The sequence below is a fragment of the Canis lupus genome, chromosome 2, assembly GCF_011100685.1.
Source record: "Canis lupus familiaris isolate Mischka breed German Shepherd chromosome 2, alternate assembly UU_Cfam_GSD_1.0, whole genome shotgun sequence".
Lineage (NCBI taxonomy): Eukaryota > Metazoa > Chordata > Mammalia > Carnivora > Canidae > Canis > Canis lupus.
In genome coordinates this window covers 16,260,691-16,283,098 of record NC_049223.1, presented here as the reverse complement: position 1 = coordinate 16,283,098, position 22,408 = coordinate 16,260,691, and the positions used below count along the sequence as shown (strand labels likewise).

Sequence of the window (22,408 nt, the reverse complement as noted above, 5' to 3'; positions counted from 1 at the left end):
CTCAATTTCATAAGCATTTATTTCTCTTTTATCAGCAGTAAGAGGATTGGAGGTAGATATTACTCTATGTACCAGATAAGGTAATACTTTTTTTTTTCAAAGATGTTATTTAAAACACTGAGAAACATTGTTTAGAAGAGTGCCTATTGATCTTGTCTTTCCAAAAGAAATTTTGAGAAAAATGAAGGAAAAAGCAAAATCTATTCAACTTTCACATATTAGCAACATGATTGTGATAATGATAATGAACAAAGGCCTCCCAGTCTCAGAAAGGAATGTGAACTGCGAAGTATCTGAAGGCTGACAGAGCCTGGAAATGTCTGAGAAGACGCAGGGGCAGGATGACAACTAGCAAAACAACTTGCATTAATTTAAGAAGTGGAAAAGCTTATTGGAAGCATTCTTCAAAACCCTTCAGAAACTAGTAAAATAATATTTTACTATGTTTTCTCCAGCTCTTAAAACTTCACAAATGCAAATACATGATAAAATGTGAAAATAAGTATTGGCAACTAATTACATTCTCAGGGGAGATTTAATTGAAAAATAAGCATATTTGCACTGCTTCTTCTTAGTAAGATGTTTATGGCATCTGGTCAAAGTAGAACAAACATTTGAAAATCCTTTGACATAGCTGGTATTTAAAGAATAGCAATTGGCTAACATTTGTGGCTCTGTATGCTGAATATTTTGGCTCCCATTCGCTGGTATTCATTCTGAAAGATTTATAATCCTTTGGGGAGTGTGGTCAGTGACAAGAGTAGAACTAAATCCTGAAATGTGGAAAAACTAACTTTCCCTAATATAAAACTGTTCTAAAAAAAAACTCTCAAGTCTATGAATATGTTTCCAGATTTTCAGAAAAAAAGCTGCTGATTTACAGAGTTTTTTTTCTATAAGGATCTAACTTCTCAATGATAAATGAAAATTTTCCATCCTTTGGCTTCAAAAGTGGCTTAGAGATCATTTAGAAAAATATAGTGTCTTACCTTTTGGGCATCTACCACAAGTACACAATTCCTTAAAATTGTTATGTCATTGGTTATGGTGCATATGATGAAATCAAGCACACAAGATAGAAATAATCTAGAAGAGAAAAATTAAGAGACCTCGAAATGAAATAGGAAAGAATGACTGTGCTGAATGTGTAAGTAGGAAAGTGCTACCAAAGAAAATACAATGCAAGTATAGCAGTCAAGAAAGTCTTCTATCACACACCACTGAGAACGCCAGGACAGCATGCTCTGCTTCGGAGTTTGGTGTGTGTGTGTGTGGACTCTGTTGGCTTGACTGAGGCATGACATGCTGTTTGATACCTTCTTGCTTTCAAGTCATGCTTGAGTCTGAAGGCACTGCCTAAAGAACTCTATCTGAAGCTCCTGGTTTGCATTTTTAAACTTTTCATGTGGGAGCCCACCCAGCTCTCCTCCTCCAGGTACACCAGGGGAATTTTTGGGCTCCTTTTAACCCAATTAAATTCAACAAAAGAATTGTTAAATAATTGTTTCTCTCGCTTTCTCTTTTTTTTTATATATTATGATTAGCATTTAGATTCTTCTTTATGAGTTATGAAATATCTGCCTTCTGTTTTTAAAAAGAAAGGCATCAAAAGTGCTAATGTGTGTTTGAAGAGGTCCTGTACCCCAAAACAAGGGAGATTATAAAATTGAATGTAATAAGGATTTACTATTTTATGTTTCAAAATGAACTGTAGGACGATTGGTGGTGGTAAAAATTTCTCTTGATATAAACAAAAAGGCATTAAAAGCTATGGGAAGAAAACTCCTTATTTTCAATGTAAATAGTAAAGTGAAGGCTTTTGCCATTCTCAACTTCATCTTGAATATAGAGGACAGCCTGGATTACTCAGGAAGAAAATTAATATGAAAAGCAGACTGACAATGGTTTCAGCACAGGATAGTGGTTTGTAATATTTTTAGAGATGTGGAGGGGCTTTTATGGACGCATTAAGAGGAAAGGCTGAAGTCTAAACCTTTCTATCTTTTTGATGCTTGCCCTCTTATAATCCCATTTCAGCTTCTTATTTTAAAAGTAACACATCATGTTGTATTCACAAAAGGATTTGTGTGTGTGTGAGATATGAAGGAGGAGGTTGGGCTGCTTGGATATAATTTCCACTTTTGTGTAAATGTATATATTGTATCTATGAACATGTATCTGTAATATAGCAATATAAAGTCATAATCAGCAAATGAGAATAAACATATTTTGTAGGTGTCTTTCTTCAAAAAGGAAAGAGATTTATTTGAGGCCATTCATACTGTGTTTTGAGGTAGAGACCGAAGGCCATCTTTCATGAGCACCTTTTACAAAAATAGTTTATCCTTAGCTCCATTAGAAACATTGCTCTTGTGTCTTATGAACTATTTCGGTGCTTATACTGGAACTCTTATTTACCATCCCGTCTTAATAGGAGGAGAAGTAATATGTACTATGTTGCATCCATCAGAAGATTTTTTAAAGCATTAATGATGGGTGGACATTGCTTAAGAATTCCTGCAATGAATTCTGATTATAATTTCCTGGTGCATCTGTTTCACTGATCAATCATTACATTCTTTTAAATTCTCCCAGATTGTTTTACCTTAAAGGAGCCATTCCCCACTACCTTTTACAGCTGGTGATTAGCCAAGCAGACATTGATCACATGATTCTCAACACTGGGACAGCATTTTGCATGCGATACTGAAGGCTACCTTTTTGTCCTTTATCCATACACGGAGTCATCTCCAGTTCCTAATGGGCTCGCCACCTCCTTCCCAACCCCATGGCCCCTCTCCCACTTAATCCTGGTCTCAGCATGGATTGTTGTACTGCTTCCCACATGGTTTCCCTTTCCTCAGGTTTTTCCCTGTTCCAGACTGTTCTACATACATCTGTGAGAATAATTTCCAGACACGGTTTGGATTGCACAGTATGCTGTTCAAGAACTCCAGGGACGGCCTGTTACCTCTGCATAAAACTTACATTCCTCAGTGGATTTCTCAAGGCTTGCCCCTCGACTCTATTTAATGTACTAATACCACCTAATGCTCTAGCTGTTTAAAGCAGACAGACCACCTTTAAATGTTGACTCTTAATTGGAATAATGTTTTATGATACTCTGTAAAGCTTTTTTGTGCTTCAACTCTACATGATTCATTTAACAAATTATAACCCACTCGGAGAACTTAAAAAAATTTAACATGCCATGTATGGGGAGACACATTTCCCAGTTCATGGATTCATAACCATTAAGGAAATTTCTATAGAAGCGTGATCTTATTTAACCTTTCCATGGCCTTGCGTTTCGTAGGGAGGAAATCAGACAGCTACAGTGATTGCATTGCGTTCAATGAAAGATTTCAACTTGGCGCAAGAGACCTGCCAGTTGGCAATCAGAGATGTTGGAGGCCTTGAAGTTTTGATAAATTTACTGGATACTGATGAAGTCAAATGTAAGGTGAGTGGCTTACCTCACGTGGGTGATGAGCCTTGTTCATACCTCTTTGTGCTTCTCTTTTTACTGATACATCTCTGCTACCTCTGCCTAGTTCTTGTCTTTGCCTGCTCATCTCACTGATAGCTTGTTCCTTTTGTTCGCTGCTCTTCTCTTCTTGGCTGTGCTTTATCTTCTGGTTCATTTCCAGAACCTTTTCTATGTGCTTCTTAAATGATGAATGTTTGTCTGCATAATTGAAGGAAAATAAGGAGGCTATGTGTAACACCTGGGAACAGAAGGCATTTCCTTTAAAAACTTCATGAGGGAAGGATTTGAGGTAGACTTGGAATTTTTAAAACTCTAGGACTGGTTATGTATTAAGCACTTATTTTCACCTCTAACTCCTATTTTCTCATTTAGATTGGTTCATTAAAAATCCTAAAGGAAATCAGTCATAATCCTCAAATCAGACGTAATATTGTTGACCTTGGGGGCTTACCAGTTATGGTTAATATACTTGATTCTCCACATAAGAGTCTGAAATGCCTGGCAGCTGAGACAATCGCAAATGTTGCCAAGTTTAGAAGAGCCCGACGGGCAGTGAGACACCATGGAGGCATTACCAAACTGGTGAGTACCTCTGCCATTGTCATCAGCACACCACCTGCCACCAAGATGTCACCTCTCTGCTGTCCTTCCTGGCCACTCCTGGATGTTAAATAACCATAGGTGTGTTCCAGGAACCTTCTTTGGTATAACGTCCTCAAAAACTGTTTTTGTGTATTCACATTAGCAACTGGCCAGAAAACAGGTCTGATCTTATTTTTCAAAGATATATACATCTAAATAAGAGATGTAATTTACACCTACCACATTGGTAGGGAGATGTTTATGTGTGTGTGTAGTGTCGGGAAGTGTAGTCCATGCTCTCTGCTCTGGTGAGCTCACCATGAGGACTGCCTCCCAAGGAGACTGTCAGAGCAACAGACATTTATTCATCTCATTGTTACTTATGATAGTGACAACTGAAAACTATGTTTACCATATGAGATCGGTAAAATAATATGAAGTGTATCTCGAGGAAACATGCATCATCAGCTATCAGTATATAATATTATATAAAATTATGACAGGATCAAAACCTGATTGACACATATGACTCCAATTTTCAAAGACTTACCTAACAAGTATATAACAAGTTTTCTATAAAAACATGTGAAATAAATACACACAATTGTACGCAGGTGTTTCCTCTGAAATAACTACCAATTTTTCTTCATATTTTTCCACATTTGCCAATTTATTGTGTATTATTTTTATAATTTAAAAAATGATTATATCAATAACTGTCACTGAAAGAAATAAGTGAACATTCTGTTCAACACTCATGTCAAGAAAACGTAGGGCATTAAGGAAATGCATTTTCATCCACCTTCCAAAGGATCTTGTGTTCCTCCTATAGCATTTACATACTGGACAGTCTCCACTTCTATAGTTTGAGCTCCTTGAGATAAGAGATGTGTCTTACTTATCTTACTGTCATCTACAGCACTTAGCCCAGTACCCTACACATATGAAAGGTTAATAAATATACATTGAATCAATATGCATTTAATAGGAATGCATACACAGTGAAATGTGTTTAGAAATTTACTGAGAGATTCTGTGTACGGATCTTCCTTGATTTACAATGGAGTTATATGTCCAGATAAACCCATTGTAAGTTGAAAATACCGTAAGTTGAAATGCATTTAAGTTGAAATGCATTTAATACAGCTAACATACTGAATATCACAGATTAGCCTTGCCTACCTTAAACATGCTCAAAATACTTAGCCTCTAGTTGGGCAAAATTATCTAACACAAAGCCTATTTTATAATAAAGCATTGATATCTCTTGTAATTTACTGAATCTGTACAGAAAGTGAAAACACAATGGCTACAGATTGGGAACAAAATGGTTGTAACCATATCAGTTGCTTACCCTTGTGATGTTGTGGCTGACAGAGCTGAGGCTTGCTGCCACTGCCCAGCATCACAAGAATGTAACATACATATTACTAGCTCAGATAAAATTCCAAATAGGATTTCTACTGAATGCATATCACTTTCACACCATAGTAAAGTTGAAAAATAAGTTGAACCATCATAAATTGGGGACCGTCTGATGTCACTTGTAATCTGTAGATCACAATAGAGTGTAATTATTTGCTTCAAAAATAAGATAGATTTATGGCTGCATAGATGGATAAATAGATGGTTAGCTATGAGATAAAACAAATGTGATAATGTTAATTATAGAATCTAGGGAATGTATACATTTTTTGCTGTATAATCACTGTACAACTCTTTCAGCCATTGTGTATGTTTGAAAATTTTTCATAATAAAATGTTGGGGAAAGGTAATTATTAGTATGATTATCAGTGTTCTGCTTAAGTAATGAAGTAATACATTAGGCTGATGTGGCTGTCTACTGGAATTATGAATAATGTATAGAATAAATGAGTAATGTAACTTAAAACTATAAATTTTAGTAAATTTCTTTTATGAGAGTCTTATATATCACATTCGGGGACTTAGAATTTGGTACCTGAATTGCAATTACTTAGGTCAAGATAATGCTACACATTTTAATATAATCTTACATGATAGCTAAGTTAGGAATGGGAAAGAAGAGTAATAGATCAACCATTAATAGACTTGTAATTACTAGGTTGAGAACACATCTGAGAAAGATCAGGATTGGTAATCCATTTTTGGTTTGCTAACAATATGAGGGTAGATGACATACAGATAAGAGTCCCTCACTAAAATGGGAAGAGAGGGAGATCACTCAGTACAGAGATGGAACAGTGGGCTTGTCATGACATCAGAGCAAGGGAATGGAGGTTAAAAGAAGAGCAGGCAGGAGGCCATTGACCACAGTGGGGTTTGGGCACTTAGATGGAGATAGATCTCGAAAGAGGCACACCTGGTAGAAACCTGGGCAGAAGTTAAGAATTCTGAGCAAGCAGAAAGAATGCATCCATGCAGGGAAGGATTGTAAGAACCCGGGCTGCAGATATAGTATACAAATCTTGTTAATATAAATGTAACAGCCATATTAATATTAATACAATCTTGGTGAGATTAAATTTCTTGTAGGAAGGAAATGTAAAGGCTCCCAGATCTGGAGGAAGGTATATTTTGAAGGGTTCTGTTTCTTTGCTTTCACTGACTATTTCTGTGTAGTATGAAAATTAATTCGTAGAAGTATTCTTATTTTTGATGGAAGTTAGCTTGGTAGCAGCCCTGTAACTGTTGTGGGAAATGTTGTTTTATTTTAAAGATTCCCACATACATTGTATTTATCTGTTTTTGTAGGTCGCTTTACTGGACTGTGCACAGAGTTCAGCAAAACCAGCTCAATCAAGTCTGTATGATGCCAGAGACGTGGAAGTAGCTCGCTGTGGGGCACTGGCATTATGGAGCTGTAGTAAGAGTAATGCAAATAAAGAAGCCATTCGTCAAGCCGGCGGCATTCCTTTGTTGGCTCACTTACTGAAGACTTCTCATGAAAACATGCTAATTCCAGTGGTGGGGACATTGCAAGAATGTGCATCAGAGGTACTCAAGCCAGCTCTGCTTCCCTTGTTTTCATTTGCATTAACTTTTTTTTAGTTGAATAATAATTTTTAAGATTATTGTGACTGCTAAGGATTTTTTTTGAGAAGTCAGCAGTTCTTTAGAGAAGATGAAACTAATAGAACATTAATTAAATGGTTACCTGTGTGATGTATTTTTTAAAATGTTGACTAAATTCTCTTATACAGTTGTGTTAATCTTGGACTTTAGTGTTTTTTAAGAAAGTTTGTTTGGCATACTTATTAGTAAATGTAAATAGATATTTATATTCATGCATTACACATGTAAATATTTAAATTTAAGGGATCCCTGGATGGCTCAGCGGTTTAGCACCTGCCTTTGGCCCAGGGTGTGATCCTGGAATCCTGGGATCAAGTCCCATGTGAGGCTCCCTGCATGGAGCCTATTTTTCCTTCTGCCAGTGTCTCTGACTCTCTTTCTCTGTGTCTCTCATGAATAAATAAATAAAATCTTTAAAAAAATATTTAAATTTGTATTCTTAGGAAAACTACCGAGCTGCAATCAAAGCAGAAAGGATAATTGAAAATCTAGTCAAGAACCTAAATAGTGAGAATGAACAACTACAGGAACAGTGTGCCATGGCCATCTACCAGGTATGGTGGACTCCCCAGCAAAGTTGTGGTGTTCTTCATATAGTTAAGGTGGCATTTCTAAATATGAAGTTTCATTCTCTGGGGCTATGACTCAGGAATCTGCATTTTTAGCAAGAATCCCCAGGGATTTTTCTGCACACACAGGTCTGCATCACTGTGCTAATGATAGATGCCTGTGTATGTGAGAGAGAGAAGCCTGCTCCAACATATCTTGATTATGTACATTTCTAGAAGGTACTTATATATCTTTGTCTCCTAAAACAAGTTACTTAGTGTAAAATAGCTAAATATATGCATGGTGCCTTTATATTGCTTTTCAAGTACCCTGTTCAAACATACTGATCTTGGGAAATTTATCTTCTGCCAAGACAGATGGATGATGAATGAGTGTGTGCTTGTGTATGTGTGTGTATTCCTGTTGTATCTTTTTATTATTTTAATCTTCATTAGCTTTTTGTGAGTTATGCATTTCATAGTACATCAGAAAAGGGAAGAAAAGGTAGCCTTGACAAATTAGTAGATGGCTGCTTACTGGCCATTCCAGCTTCTACCTATCAGAGAAATCAGAGCTGATTTCCTAGAGGAATACATTTTAAAATGTGCACAGTGACAGTATGCCAAAATGACAGAGTTAGAGAAAGGGGTTCATGTCAGTAGAGAATTGTATTAGTTTGCAAGGGCTGCCATAACAAAATACCATACACTGGGTGTCTTAAATAACAGAAATTTATTTCCTTATAGTTCTGGAGGTTACAAGTTTGAGATCAAGGTGTTGATAGCATTGCTTCCTTCTGGAGACTCTCTCCTTGGCTTGTAGATGGTCATCTTCATGTTCACATGTCTCCACATGTTCCTTCCTCTGTGTCCTAATATTTTCTTCTAAGGATACCAATCATATTGGGTTAGAGCCCACTTCAGTGACCTTTTTTAACCTTAATTACCTCTTTAAAGATTTTATCTTCAAATATGGTTACATTCTGAGGTACAGGGGTTAGGACTTTGACATATATCAGTTTTAAGGAAACACAACTCATAACAAGGATATATATAGCCTTGACTGGCATACATGCCTCATATGAGTAATTATGAAGGATTGGTTAGAAATAGTGATTAAGTTTTTAGAAGTTGCAATGTAAAAAACTGAAAATCATAAATAGAAGATAAAATGGCAGGTGCCTTGTGTGCATTTACTGTGAGGATTTCTTCTAGTGGCCCTCACAGATGATGCATGACATGCATCTGTATCATGTGGCCTCACAACCAACTGTATGCCTAGGATGATAACATATATATGCACCAAATTTAGCATCTTTTTTCTCTCAAACCTGGGAATCATGATAAGCTGGGAACATCTATGCAGTACATATTTACTTCAAAAGATGACATGAACATGGATAAACATAATACTTATCTCAAAGGATGACACAAACTTCTGGACAAATATATCTGAATATAATGCCATTTGCTGTTGATATAACTAACTGTTCAGAGCATAGGAACTCTATTAGGGAAATGCTCATCTCTTAGATTTGGGGGCAGAAGCATTGAAGATCAGGCTAAAGCTTTATCACTCAGCTATCTTTTCTATACTTTCCCGAGACTGGGGATTGCATGACTGCAGAAATTCTCTGTCCATGCATGTGGTATTCTAGATTTCTTACCAACCTCTCTTTCTGTCTTCATGGAAGCCCACACTACCTCAGAACAGCTTGGAAGAATTTCCAAGCATGTAGAAAGTTCTAGACATTGCCAAAATCCTGTAAGGGAAGAGAGACACTGTCAGATAACTGCCAATATAAAGGAGAATTATATTTTACTTGGAGGCCCCTTCAGAAAATGATACTCTCTGAAAAGAAGTTTTGTAGCCACCAGAATGTCAGCCTCTTTAGCAATCACTGGAAGCTTGATATGCCGTCATCACTGACAGCCTCTGATTTGACTTTTTGTGTAGTGTGCTGAGGATAAGGAAACCCGTGACCTGGTTAGACTGCATGGAGGACTTAAACCCCTGGCCAGTCTGCTCAATAACACTGACAATAAAGAACGGTTGGCTGCTGTCACTGGGGCAATATGGAAATGTTCCATCAGCAAAGAGAATGCGACCAAGTAAGAGAAGCCTTTCAATATTCTATAATAAAAACATGGCCATTGAGGAATAGCTGTATTCTTAACTCACTGAAACTACATTGTGTATAGTGAGTCCTTCAACTAACATCTTCTCTTATTAATATGTAAATTTTTAAAAAGATTTTATTTATTAGAGAGAGAGAGAGAGCATGAGTAAGGTGAGGGAAAGAGGAAGAGGGAGAAGTAGACTCTCCACTGAGTGGGGAGTCCAACATGGGGTTTGATCCCAGGATGCTAAGATTATGACCTGAGGCAAAGGCTGGCACTTAACCAACTGAGCTATCCAGGTGCCCCAATATATAAATGTTTCTAAATAAAAGTATGGATGCCTAAAATTTATGGCCATTAAACTACATTCCCATAATGTTATTTTAATAAAGAATCGGTCCTAATATAACTCCTATAGTTTTTATACATGTACCTTCTAGACCAATTTGGCAGAATCAAGGTATTTTTAGAAATGAAAGACTTCTACTTCCCATCCCACCACCTGGCAATGGTTTTCTGTGCCTCACTAAAGGACTTGCTGACATAGTCTGTGTGTTGGGTTCTTTTTTGGGGGGCAGCTGTTTAAATTATAAGTATCTCTGATTTCTTGTAGAGAAAGGGTTGATGTGATGGTGAGGGGTTGAATTTCCCACTGAATCTTTAGAGATGGAAGTGGTTCCATTCTTTTTCCTTTTTTAAAGATAATTGAGTCAGCTGGATGCCAGTTAACCAGTTAAAGAGTAGTCATTTTCAAATTATTTCATTGAATTTTAAAATACTTGTAAACTGATTTATTTTAATCTTCAAATTTATCTCTTCATATACTTTTAGAGTTCTTATGCCCTATGATGGATATTCTGAGGCAACCCTTCTTTGTATCAATGTGATTATTTTTTTTTAAGATTATATATTTACCTGAGAGAGAGAGAGAGAGAGAGAGAAAGTATGCATGTGTGGGGAGAGGGTGAGAGGGAGAGAGAGAATCTCAAGCAGACTCCCCACTGAGCATGGAGCCCAACTTGGGGGCTTGATCTCTGAGTGTTGAGATCATGACCTGCACTGAAATCGAGAGTCAGATGCTCAATCAGCTGAGCCACCCAAGTGCCCCTCAGTGTGATGATTTAACAAGAAATTCACATCTTACTTAACAGAAGATAGATTTATTTTTGCTTTGTTCATGTAAAATAGTCTCTGTGACATGGGAAAAACACTTGTAGAATAGTAGAACTGCTGACACTGTCATTTGGAAGAAGTTGTAGTTGTCTTAGAGACTGTATAGTATAGTGATTAAAGGTGCAGATGGCTAGATATGGATGCCAGCATCGCTGTGTACCAAGCTTCAAATGAGCTTTCTGAGAATGGGGATTGTGGTCATACTTGCATCATAGGGTTTTTGTAAGGACTGAGTGAGCATATGGTTGGCATTTGGCAATTTTGTGCTATTAATATTATCAGCTGATTTTATACCAAAAGTAATATCGTTCCTCTCTTTCCCTCGCCCTATCTCTTTTTCTTGTGATGAACTTAGGTTTCGAGAATACGAGGCCATTGAAACTTTGGTGGGACTTTTAACTGACCAGCCTGAAGAAGTACTTGTGAATGTGGTTGGTGCATTGGGAGAATGTTGTCAGGAATATGAAAACCGTGTCCTTGTCCGGAAATGTGGTGGCCTTCAACCACTCGTAAACCTCCTTGTTGGAATAAACCAAACTCTTCTTGTCAATGTCACAAAAGCAGTTGGTGCTTGTGCAGTAGAACCTGAAAGTATGATGTAAGTAGCTTCACAACTGAAAGATTTTATTTGAGAGTGTTAGGGGAAATGCTCAGGTCATAATAGAATAGTGTCATCACTTAGAATTGGCGTGCATAAATGGTGAAAAAGTAAAATGGATTTACTTATAAATAACCACAAGATTATCAGTCATGAGTTACAGAGCCACATTGTTCCTTTGGATGAGCTGGAGGGCTGAGGCTGGGCATATTGGGAGGACTTAACATTCCCAGTAATTAATATCCCACCTGGAAACCTTCATATAATCAACAAAATTTTTCTCTGCTTCCTAAGGAAGAATTATCCATCTATCTAACTGAGACCCTAGGTAGTTCTAGGTAGCATTCTCACAATATCCTTGTTTCTCAATTCAATTCAGCAAACATATTTTAAGCACCTAACAAGTTAGCTGTGAACTAACAAGGGAAAGAGACAAAGAATTTTAAGCTGTGATCTTGTTCCTTAAGCAAATTTTTGTCTAATTAGGAAGAAAAGACTTAAATGTTGTACAACGTAAGAAAAATAGCAAGATTATATAGAGATTATATATACATACATAAATATATATTTAAAAATATAAACATATTTGTGTATAAATTAAATGTAAATATATTTACATGAAATATGATTGTGTGTGTGTGTGTGTGTGTGTGTGTGTGTGTGTGTGTGCGCGCAGAAAGGCAAGAATCCATATGGGCCAAATATTGTATGAGGGTTATCCGGAGAACCAGAACCAACAGGATGAGAAAGGTGGGAGGAGTAGGGGGGATAGATTTAAGGAATTGGTTCAGGTGATTGCGGAGGCTTGGCAAGACCCAAGGCTGCAGGCTGGAGACTCAGGAAAGAGCGGCATTTTGAGGTCAAAAGCAGTTTGCTGGCAGAATTCCTTCTTGCTCAGAGGAAGTCAGCCTTTTTTTCTACTAAGGCCTTCTGATTGGATGAGGCCCACTAAGTCATGGAGGATTATCTGCTATACTCAAAGTCCACCAATTTAAGTATCAATCTCATCCCAGAAAACACCTTCACAGAAATATGCAAAACAATGTTTGAGCAGGGGCGCCTGGGTGGCGCAGTTAGTTGAGCACTTGACTCTTGATCTCAGCTCAGGTCATGATCTCAGGGTTGTGAGATCAAGTCCCACATCAGGCTCTATGTTGAGTATGGGTCCTGCTTGAGATTCTCCCTCTTGCTCTGGTCCCCCTGCTGGCATGTATGCTCTCTCTCTCTCTCTCTCTCTCTCTCAAAAAAAATTTTTTTTGATCAAGTATCTGGGCATCCCTTAACCCAGCTAAGTTGACACATCAACATTAACCATCACATATCCACCCCTTGTCAACTTGGTACCCACTCATGCATCTCCTTAAACCATACTTAATCTCCATAGAAAGATAATAACAAGGCCATATTCCTGCCTACCACTATACAACTATCCAGTGTACCACTGAAAATGCACTTAGCCCTTTTCTTAGAAGAGGAAGCAAAGTTCTTGGATGATGTTTATTCTTTTCCTTGATATTCTATAAATACACTGATGTAAAGTTCATCATACTTAAAAACTATGATAGAAAGTTAATGTCTCATTTACATGATAAGAGGATAAGAGGGAAGAAAAGAAACACACACACACACACACACACACACATAATCCATAACAAAATAAGGAGTATTTGTGACAATCACAGTACTTATTCTGTAACCGGCCATGTGGTCATAGCTTGTATTTACAACTACCTTCTTTCATGACCCATTCCATATTCCCTTGGCTTTCAGCAAGCACTTTAGCTGGTTGTGGTTCTTTACCTGGTGGGGTAACCCAAACCTTCATTCCTGAAGGTCTGGGCCATTAGTATTCCTGCCTAGAGTGGGTTGTTATAGTTTTCCATCTACCTTAATCACAGGGCATGGTAATACTTAAGAGATGCCCTGAGGGATCTCCTGTTTTCCAGATATAGTCTTCTTTACCTCCATTGTGGAGTAGCAGTCCCTTGATAATTGGGATCAGTCACCCCAGCCAACACAGTAACTCCCTCCATTGCTTATTGATTTAGAGGCACGGGGAGGCCAGAGTGCCTGGGAGGCAGGTTTAACTTTCAATTCAGTGTAACCACTGTTGTGTCTCCTAGTGGAAGCATTCCTCCCTGTGGGACAAAGACCTCCAAACCAGCAAAGTATAAGGTCACAGGAACAGGAAGCAAAAAATTTGCTAGTGGATCAGTCACTAGGGGTAATAGTGAGTCATTTCCATTCCCTGATTCCTAGACCCATGAATCCTGGCTATGTATGAAAGAACACCAAGTTATTTGGCAATTGGTTAGCTCTATTGGCCTATCCTATATAATCCCAGAGATCTGACAACCTTCCTTCATTTCATCTTTTTCTGTCCACTTCAGTCCAGGAGAGCAGTGTTTATTAAGATGGTTGATTGGATCCATGAGTCACACCTATAATCTTTTAATCATATGACTCTCCTATGTATCTCCCATATCATTTCATTCTGATTCACTCCTTCATTCAGCTCTTCAGTATGTATGACCAGGCACCCAGGGCTGCTGTGTAAGGATATATCCTGCACAACTCTAGGGAGCACCATTCCCGTGGACGTATACAGAGCATCATACTTTGGGGCCATACATAAAACCCTGTGGAAATGTATTATTTCCTATCTATTTTACCATTTGGTACCAGAAGCTTTTACCCTATGCCAGTCGTCTCTGGTAGTGCCCTCTTCCTTCTCACTTTCCTGGCTTTTGTGATTCATTTGTGTTCATGAAGGTCCTCTTCCTTCATGGGAAGCCTGCAATTCTAAGACAGCCCTGAAACACTGTTAATGTGAGTCTCATCTCACTGCATATCTGGAATAAAAGTACTAAAGCCTCTATAATTCTTTTTGGATTTGGCTTCTGGAACCTTAGGCTCAGGGATTTCAGGCACCAAGGAACACTAGCTGTACTCATGATAACTTCAAGGAAAGAAGGGCTTATAAAACAGTTTTCTATTGTATTTCTCTTTCGGAAAAACACATGGTGTTCAGTAGCACATGATAAACACTTGTCAGTATTGGGTTTGTGTATTTCTTTTGATCTTTGGCTCTTGCTTACTTTTTGTCTCTCACATCTGCCAATGACACCAGCTGCCTCTGAACTTGTTTTGAATGTATCCTCCTGCTCTCTGCCTTTAGTTGAGGTTCTGGCATCTGTTACCTGGACAATTGAAGCAGGTCCTATTTGGTCTCATCTCACATCTCTCCCCTTCCACACCTCCCTGCATGGCACTGAAATTTATTCTTCCAAACTGTAGGTCTGATAGGGTTGTTTTCTTGGCCTAAAGAACTATCAATGCCCTCTCAAGCTTTGAAAACCCAACCTAAGTTCCTTACCCTGGTATTCAAAGCATTTGCCTCCTGGCCCCTTTCTACCTCTCAAGCTTCATCTTGAAAGTAGAGTGTATAATGTATATATGTATATAGTAACCATCAATTTTTCCCTATAGTGAAGAGTCTGTTTCTTGGTTTGTCTCTCTCTGTATTTTTTCCTTTATTATTTGTTTCGTTTCTTAAATTCTACATGAGTGAGAATATGATATTTGTCTTTCTCTAATTTCACTTAGCATTATATGCTTTAGCTCCATCCATGTCATTGCAAATGGTAAAAATTGTATTCTTTTTATGGCTAAATAATATTCCATTGTGTGTATCGGGGTGTGTGTGTGTGTGTGTGTACACTTGGGCTTCTTCCAGTAGTTTGGCTATTGTAAATGCAATAAACATAAAGGTTCATGTATCACTTTGAATTAGTGTTTCTGTATTTTAGAAGTAAATACTCAGTAGTGTGATTCCAGGATCATAGGGTTAGCTCTATTTTTAACTTTTTGAGGAACCTCCATACTGCAGAGTTGCACCAGTTTGCATTCGCACCAACACTGCAAGAGGGTTCCTGTCTCCACATCCTTGCCAGCACCTGTTGTTTCACATGTTACTGATTTTAGCCATTCTGACAGGTGTGAGGTGATATCTCATTGTGGTTTTGATTTGTATTTCCTTGATGCCAAGTGATGTTGAGCATGTTTTCATGTGTTTGTTGGCCATCTGTATGTCTTCTTTGAAGAAATGTCTGTTCATGTCTTCTGCCTATTTTTAAATTGGGTTATTATTTTTTTTGGCTGTTGAGTTGTATAAGTTCTTTATATATTTTGAATACTAACCTTTTATTGTGGATCTGTCATTTGCAAATATCTTCTCCCATTAGGGTGGTTGCCTTTTAGTTTTGTTGATTGGTTCCTTTGCTATGCAAAAGCTTTTTATTTTTATTAAGTCCCAATAGTTTATTTTTGCTTTTGTTCTCCTTGCCTCAGGAGACATACTTAGAAAGATTTTGCTATGGCCGGTGTCAGAAATTACTGCCTGCACACTCTTCAAGGATTTTTAAAAATATTTTATTTATTTATTCATGAGAGATACACACACAGAGAGAGAGGGAGAGGCAGAGACACAGGCAGAGGGAGAAGCAGGCTCCATGCCAGAAGCCCGATGTGGGATTCAATCACAGGACTCTGAGATCACACCCTGAGCCAAAGGCAGACTGCTCAACCGCTGAGCCACCCAGACGTCCCTCTTAAAGGATTTTTATGGTTTCAGGTCTCACATTTAGGTCTTTCATCCATTTTGAGCTTACTTTTATGTATAGTATAAGAAAGTGGTCCAGTATCATTCTTTTGCATGTAACTGTCCAGTTTTCCCAACACCATTTGTTGAAAAGACTGTCTTTTCCCATTGCATATTCTTTCCTCTTTTGTCAAAAACTAATTGACCACATAAGTATGGATTTATTTCTGGGTTTTCTGTTCTGCTCCAAGAATAAATAACAAATATATTGAATTCCATTCATATAGGTTAGAATTCATTATTGCAAAGCCCCTCCTTCTATTCTGTATCTCTGATTTAATGATTTCCACATAAGTCATTACCAGGTTATCTAGTTGACCTGTAAAAATTACTTTTAAATGTCATCATTACATTACTTTTACAACAGGCCTTCAAACTCTTTTTAATATAACTATATTAGGCAAATTGTTATATTGATTTTTCAGTTGAACCCATTCAAGGAAAAGCCAGAGAAAACAGCTACATTTTTTTTTAATTAAGATTTATTTATTTGACAGAGAGAACACAAGCAGAGGGAACAACAGGCAGAGGAAGAGGGAGAAGGAAGCTCCCTGCTGAGAGGGAGCCCAATGCAGGACTCAATCTAAGGCTTAACCGACTGAGCCACTTGGGGACCCCATATAGTTTTCTTATTCTGAATCTTAACATAGGTTTTGAAGCAACAAAATGTAATGAAAGAACAACTCAGTAATAAACAGCAAGCCTCAAGGACTTTCTGACTGAGTTGAGGAGACAGACAAGTAATTTTACTATGTTAGAGTAGATAATGAAATGGCTATAAACAAACATTATTTGTAAATATACAGTACTAGTTTGAATAGCTTTATGCAACATTTGACTTCTGGTTAATATGAAAACTACAAAAAAAGAAGAGAAGTAGGAAAACGGTATGTCCTCTCAAACAAGGAAATGCCACAGTTCCAAATCTTAAATGTAAAACACACCTGAAAAATGTAGGTAAATTACTGACCTGTGTGTAATATGTTGACAGCTAACACATGCTGCTTCATATCTCGAGATTTCCCCCCAAATAAGTGTCATGGTCATGAAATGTATAGCCAACCTTTTTTTTTCTTCATAACAGAGACTAGGGGAGTAAATAGGCCTTGGAAGAAGTGAGGAATTTCCCATCAGAGACCTAGTTTTGCACGTAAAACACCAGAAGTGGAGCCTAACGAAAAGTCATATGTACATGTTATTTTATATTGTCTACAGCAGTCTTCTAGCCCAAGCAGACTGTTGGAGACCCCTTGGAGTGAAAAGAATACTAGAGACTATGACTGCTGGATTGCAACACAATGAAGCTATAAATTTTTAGAGATTTGGAGTAAGCCAGATTGACTGTTTGAATGCTCAAAACTGAATGAAAGAGATGTGTTCACAAGGCAAAGAGAATAGCAGATTTTTGTAGGATTTTGAGGTAATTCCATCATAAAAAGAAACAGATAGATTCAGACAAAAAATTTCCCTACAATCACAAGGCTATTAAGACAGTATACTCCCTCATAATAAAGGAGCCAAAAGAAATTACATAAAATTTTACAAAAAGACTTTATAAGACAACTTAAGTTGTTATGACAAACTAGTTGTCAGAGCTCAGAAGAGAAATAAAAAAATTATTGAACTTAAAGTCTGAATAGATGCAAAAGAAGTGTGATAGACACAACCAAAAACACCATCAGGCAAGTGGTATATAGGAAATGTAAAATGAAATGAAGAATATATTAATATTACAATAGGGAAATTGGTAAATATGGAACCCAAGGAGACCCAACTTAAACATAATGGATATTCCTTAAGAAGAGGCTAGAACCAGTGGAATATGATCTTAATTAAAGATAACAATAGAAAAAAATTTTATGTGATTCTGTAGACCAAAAGACCCAACAAGACCTTAGTAATATTGATACAGAATAGCCTACAGTAATGCATCCTGATAAATCTACTTGTATCTCAAAAGTAAAGGAAAAAACAAATATATCTAGGCAAAAGAACAAACCATGAGGACAAAATGCCTTCATATTCCTCCACAACTTCTTTTAAGGTCAAAAAACATTAATTAAAGGATCAAATCCCACAGATTAACATTGTGAGGTAGAAAAAAAATATTACCCAAGAATTTCACATCCAGCCCAGTTGTTCTTCAAGTGTGAAGGTAGTAGCACATTCTCAATCATGCAAGGATTCGGTAAACATAGTACTAGATCTTCTTGAAAAAAATTGCCAATTACAGAAAGTCAATCAAGAAATTAAAGTATTTTAAAACAGCAAACTAGGGATCCCTGGGTGGCTCAGCGGTTTAGTGCCTGCCTTTGGCCCAGGGCACGATCCTGGAGTCCTGGGATTGAGTCCCATGTCAGGCTTCCGGCATGGAGCCTGCTTCTGCCTTCTCCTGTGTCTGCCTCTCTGTCTCTTTCTATGTCTATCATGAATAAATAAATACAACAGCAAAATATGGCTAAAATGTATCAGTAGAGACCATTGAGTTTCTTTAAATATTAAACTAAGGAAATAATGGAGGAGTTATCATTGGAGGAATCATACTATTTTATAGATACTAATGATAATAATTTAACAATACAACTATCTGATAAAAATAAAACAAATACAAGATAAGTGAGTTATCCTCTTTCACATAAATGAATCAGTAGATACTGTATACAACCTTCTCTTATCTGTTTATCATCTATGCATTCATTTTCTCTGTCTATCCATCCTGTTTAGCTTTAGGCATAAAGAAATGTCCAGAATCATTTACATTAATTATCAATGATCATTATTTCTGAAAGACAGGATTTGGGATCACTTCTTATTTTCTTCTTTATATGTTTCTATATAGTCTATATGATAAATACGTATCATTACAAAATTAAAGTTCTTGTTTAATACCTTTCACAATCCCCTTTTATTCTGGGGCGCCTGGGTGGCTCAGTCAGTTAAGCATCTGATTCTTGGTTTCAGTTCCGGTGATGATCGCAGGGTCCTGAGATGGAGCCCTGCATCAGCTTCCCGCAGTCAGCATGCAGTCTGCTTGAGATTCTCTCTCTCCCTCTGCCTCTCCCCCCTCAAATAAATAAATAAATAAATCTTTTAAAAAAGCGTAGATTCTGGAACCATTGCTTGGATGCCAGTCTTATCACTTACCAACTATGTTTCCTTTGGCAAATTATTAAACTACTTGATGTCTTGGTTACAACATATATAAAATGGGAATGGTAAGGATACCTATCTCATTGGATTGTTGTGATGACTGTGTTAATTAATATGTGTAAAGTACTTATGTAATAAGTACTGGGTAAATGTTCATGTAGCAGTGGGTTCGATTAATAACAATTTAAAATGATAATACGTAAATAGAAAATTAAAGTCAGACTGTCTAGTATCTGTACTCATCTACAGATGAATTCCTTGTTTCTATGTTACTTTTGCATCAAATTAATCATGCTATTTAATTTGCTTTAAGTTGAGAACAAGTGGCCCCTAAATGGGGAATAACTCACTTTAAACTCTCACCTGCAATTAGAAGCTTGGAGGGTGTGGCATTGATATGTAAATAGGCAATTACAATTCAGGCCTTTGCATCATGCTAATACATTTACTTTTTGTTTGAAAGTTGACTGAAAGTTACAAGGTTTTAAGTATAACATGAGACAGAGGATCATGTTAAGGGATCATTGTAGGCCAGAGGTGAAGGTGGCTTAAACTAAGCCAGTGGAATATAATATAATAAAAAATAAAGAAATTGACAGATTAAAGAGATATAAAGGGGAAGAATGAATAAAACCCGGTGAATGATTAAACATGAGTTCTAAAGAAGAAGGAGTAGTGATGGATAATATTTAGGATTCTTTTTTTTAATTGAATAAATTTGATGTGTCACATTATGTGAGTGTAAGATGTACAGTATGTTGCTTTGATATCATATGCATATTTAGGTTTCTGACTTTGGCAACTAGATAGATAATGGTACCACCACTTACTGACATGGGGGATATAGGTACAGTACTAGTGAAGGAAGAAGGAACTTGACTAGGAGAGGAATGAAATCAACTTGTTCATCATTATAGTACCTAACACAGTCCAAGGCTCAGGGTAGACACCCAACAAACATTTCTTATGGAATGGATGGTGAATTCGGTTACAGTTGGGTGGACACTGAGGTTCCCATGGTATGTTCATGTGCTGATGGCGACCAGTTATTGGATTTAGTCGTGTCTAAAGCTCAGGATAGAGATGCAGGTTAGACATAGTGTCATAATATTTGGTAACTGAAGTCATAGCTATACATGAGAGATTGTGAGGATGAAAGCAGAATGAACAGGATCCTACTTGAACCTGATCTTTCAGGGAGAAGCAATGTACAGGAAGTACCTATAAAGAAACAGAAGAATCAGCAAGAGTTGTGAGGGAAATTAAATGAGTTATTGAAAAAAAAGAAAGAAAGAAAGGAAAGAGAACATTTAAAAGAGCAAAAGAGTTCAAAACTGTCACATTCTCTGAGAAGGCCTCATAAGATAAAGACAAAATTGTCCTTCCTTGTGCAACAAGGGGTTGATGGATCCTTTTGTACTCTTAAATACGGTTTTCCCACAAATGTTTTTATAAACGCACTAAGGTGGTTTCAGAAAACAGTGTTTTGAACTTGGTAAGAATCCAAACAGCATTGCTCTTTGCATCATATTTCAGGCATGGCTGTTCTTGCTAGATTTGTAGGATTTATTGCATCTTTGAGCTTTCAGGTAAATGGTAAGGAAATGACAAACAAATACCTCTCCCGCATGTGAGTCTGATATAATTCATTATTTTAATGACTAGCAGTTTTATGTTTTAGTGATTTGTCTGTGGCTGTGGCTGTGGCTAAGGCTTAGGTCACATAGCAGGATAAACATATACTCATAGCACAGTTTTATGAACTTTGTGCAATAGAATGCATAAGCAGTTCTCCCTTTTAAATAAGAATCAGAAACATCTTAATAATAACAATTTGGCTACTGAATCAAAAATGATTTTTGAGAAACCAATGATTTCATAAAACTCTATTGGCTTTTTTCAGTACTTCAGATGACTGCTTTTAGAAACTCAATATGAATTATTTCATATTAATTATGCCCTTGCCCAGGAGCTAAAATGGAACAGCATTCTGACATACAAAGTTCGTGAAAAAGTAGATTTTTTGTGCTGAATTTTCTCTTCTTGTTGACTTAATATCTACTTGAAATGTACAAAATTCATCTGGAAGTAATCTGGCTTTCAGGTATATGAAATCACACCAACATTGCAAAAAAACACTTGCAGTTTGCAAAATGTAATTTTCTATTAAAAGACTGTAAAAATCCAAAATAAAAAGCATAGAAGCTTAAAACTTAATAAATATCCATGATTTATTTTCTACGTCAGGATCTTAACTTTTTAAAAACATTTTTTAAACTTTTTTTTAAGACTTATTTATTATTCATAGAGACAGAGAGAGAGAGAGAGAGAGAGAGAGGCAGAGACATAGGCAGAGGGAGAAACAGGCTCCACACAGGGAGCCCAACGAGGGATTTGATCCCGGGACTCCAAGATCACGTCCTGGGCCAAAGGCAGGCGCTAAACCACTGAGCCATCCAGGGATCACCTAACTTTTATAGTAGCACCAGACTTATGGAAAAGTTGCAAAAATAGAGAGATTTCCCATATACCCTTTATCCAGCTTCCCTTAACATCCTCCATAACCACAGTGAAATTATAGGACTCTTTGTTGAAGTGTAGATTTTTCACTTTGAAGAGTAAAGTTTCCTTAATGTGGATTTTGTGCATTTTTGTTCAGGTCATTCCTAAGTATTTCATCTTCTTTGTTGATGTTATATATGGTTTTTTTCCTGCCATTATGTCCCTCAATTAATTGTCTCTATGAACACTATTAAATTTTAGATATTAATTCTATATGGAGCTATCTTACAGAATGCTCTCATTATTTGAGTTCATTTTATTATTAACTGTCTAAGCACAGTGGTTGACACACTGTAGCCCATGGTCCAAACCCTTTCTTTATAAATAAAGTTTTATTGGAACACAGTCACACTCATTCATTTATTACTGTCTTTGGCTGCTTTTTGGCTACAATGGCAGGGTTGAATAGTTGCAACAGAGACTGAATGACCCACAAAACTAAAATACTATCTACCTGTTTACAGAAAAA

At 37.0% G+C, this 22,408-nt stretch overlaps 1 protein-coding gene and 2 long non-coding RNA genes across 3 annotated transcripts in view; 2 read left to right on the top strand and 1 right to left on the bottom strand.

Annotated features, from left to right (window-relative positions):
• The window catches only part of LOC119876059, a 114,574-nt gene that overhangs the window by 69,337 nt on the left and 22,829 nt on the right, over positions 1–22,408 (top strand). The window lies entirely within an intron of this gene.
• On the top strand, positions 3,305–11,691 carry LOC119876052 (armadillo repeat-containing protein 4). The gene is made up of 6 exons (XM_038529955.1): positions 3,305–3,463; positions 3,863–4,072; positions 6,807–7,049; positions 7,571–7,681; positions 9,633–9,787; positions 11,325–11,691. The coding sequence occupies exons 1-6, from the start codon at positions 3,356–3,358 to the stop codon at positions 11,569–11,571; spliced, it is 1,074 nt and encodes a 357-aa protein (XP_038385883.1). The 5' UTR covers positions 3,305–3,355; the 3' UTR covers positions 11,572–11,691.
• LOC119876060 lies at positions 8,390–9,988 on the bottom strand. Its single transcript, XR_005355266.1, has 2 exons — positions 9,347–9,988; positions 8,390–8,560 (listed from the first exon to the last, which is right to left on the bottom strand). It is a non-coding gene; the product is annotated as an uncharacterized LOC119876060 (long non-coding RNA).

What these genes read in the sequence shown, in the direction of transcription:
- LOC119876052 (XM_038529955.1), top strand. Translation starts at nt 3,356, where the DNA reads ATGAAAGATTTCAACTTGGCGCAAGAGACCTGCCAGTTGGCAATCAGA. An exon ending in TGCAAGAATGTGCATCAGAG is followed by an intron (nt 7,050 to 7,570) that starts GTACTCAAGCCA and finishes TTGTATTCTTAG; the next exon opens with GAAAACTACCGAGCTGCAAT. An exon ending in AGCAAAGAGAATGCGACCAA is followed by an intron (nt 9,788 to 11,324) that starts GTAAGAGAAGCC and finishes TGATGAACTTAG; the next exon opens with GTTTCGAGAATACGAGGCCA.